A 1,086-nucleotide genomic window follows, 5' to 3' on the forward strand; every position below is an offset into this window, starting at 1 on the left:
GGACAAAAGTGCTCAGCAGGTAAGAGCAGAGGGTTTTTGCCAAGAAGGAACTGTCCTTGATCGCTGTGACAGGATTGACTCGCTGGGGACTCCTCTCTCGGGAGCATCCACGCGTCTCCGAAGGGGCTGCCTGTCTCCTCTCATCAGCATCACGGAGAGAAATTTTACAGCCGCTCTTTCTAGTCCTGCTAATCCTGTTAGCCGTGTGGTTATAAATATTAACGCCGCTGAGGCTGGGGATGGGGGACCACATTAAGGCCTCTCCGAAGTAAGATGTCAGCCAGCCTCTTCCCAGCCCACCAGCGACCGGGGCTCTTGGATGAGCTGCACGGCAGAGCACATCAAATGCCGTGCCCGGAGGGGCTGCTGGACGCCTCGGTGCTGGACTTTGTGGCCGACCTCTCCCTGGGCGCACCAGAAGGGCCCCCGCGGGCCGGGCCGAGCCTGGGGCTCTACGAGTTCCCCCCCGGGCCTCCTTTCGGGGGCAAAGCCCTGTCCCTCCGGGAGGGAATGGCCAGGGGGCTGCCCCTGGCTGCCTTCGGGGAAGGAGATCCCGAAGACGACGAAGAGGAAGAGGAGGAGGGGGAGAGGATGCAGAGCGCTTCCCTCTTGGACCGGCCTAAGAGAAAGCGGGTTATCACCTACGCCCAGCGCCAGGCTGCCAACATACGGGAGAGGAAGAGGATGTTCAACCTCAACGAGGCGTTTGACCAGCTGAGGAAGAAGGTCCCCACCTTTGCCTACGAGAAGAGGCTCTCCCGGATAGAGACGCTCCGCCTGGCCATAGTGTACATCTCCTTCATGACTGAACTCCTGGACAGCTGCAACAGGCAGGAGGGCAGCTAGGGAGTGCGGGGCCCGGGCGCGCAGCGCGGCAGGGCCCGGGCGCGCAGTGGGCAGCGAGGGCGGGGGGCGCCGCCGGGCACCGGGCGCCCCTTCCCCTGGGCACACAGCGGGAGGCGCCTTGCTTGGCTTCCTGCACCGCAGCGTGGATGAGGCACCTGTGGACTCCAAAACGAGGAGTACTGGGGCAGTGTGCTGTTGGAGGGGGCGGGGGGGGGGGGGGGAAGAAGGAGGGAGAGGTCC

General features: G+C 64.0%; 1 protein-coding gene across 1 annotated transcript; it reads left to right on the plus strand.

The window, feature by feature from the left end:
• Positions 1–273: 273 nt before the first annotated feature.
• Positions 274–846, plus strand: FERD3L (Fer3 like bHLH transcription factor). Its single transcript, XM_026105152.1, has one exon. The coding sequence runs from the start codon at positions 274–276 to the stop codon at positions 844–846; it is 573 nt and encodes a 190-aa protein (XP_025960937.1).
• The last annotated feature ends 240 nt before the right edge of the window (positions 847–1,086 follow it).

The sequence above is a fragment of the Dromaius novaehollandiae genome, chromosome 2, assembly GCF_036370855.1.
Source record: "Dromaius novaehollandiae isolate bDroNov1 chromosome 2, bDroNov1.hap1, whole genome shotgun sequence".
Lineage (NCBI taxonomy): Eukaryota > Metazoa > Chordata > Aves > Casuariiformes > Dromaiidae > Dromaius > Dromaius novaehollandiae.

What these genes read in the sequence shown, in the direction of transcription:
- FERD3L (XM_026105152.1), top strand. Translation starts at nt 274, where the DNA reads ATGTCAGCCAGCCTCTTCCCAGCCCACCAGCGACCGGGGCTCTTGGAT.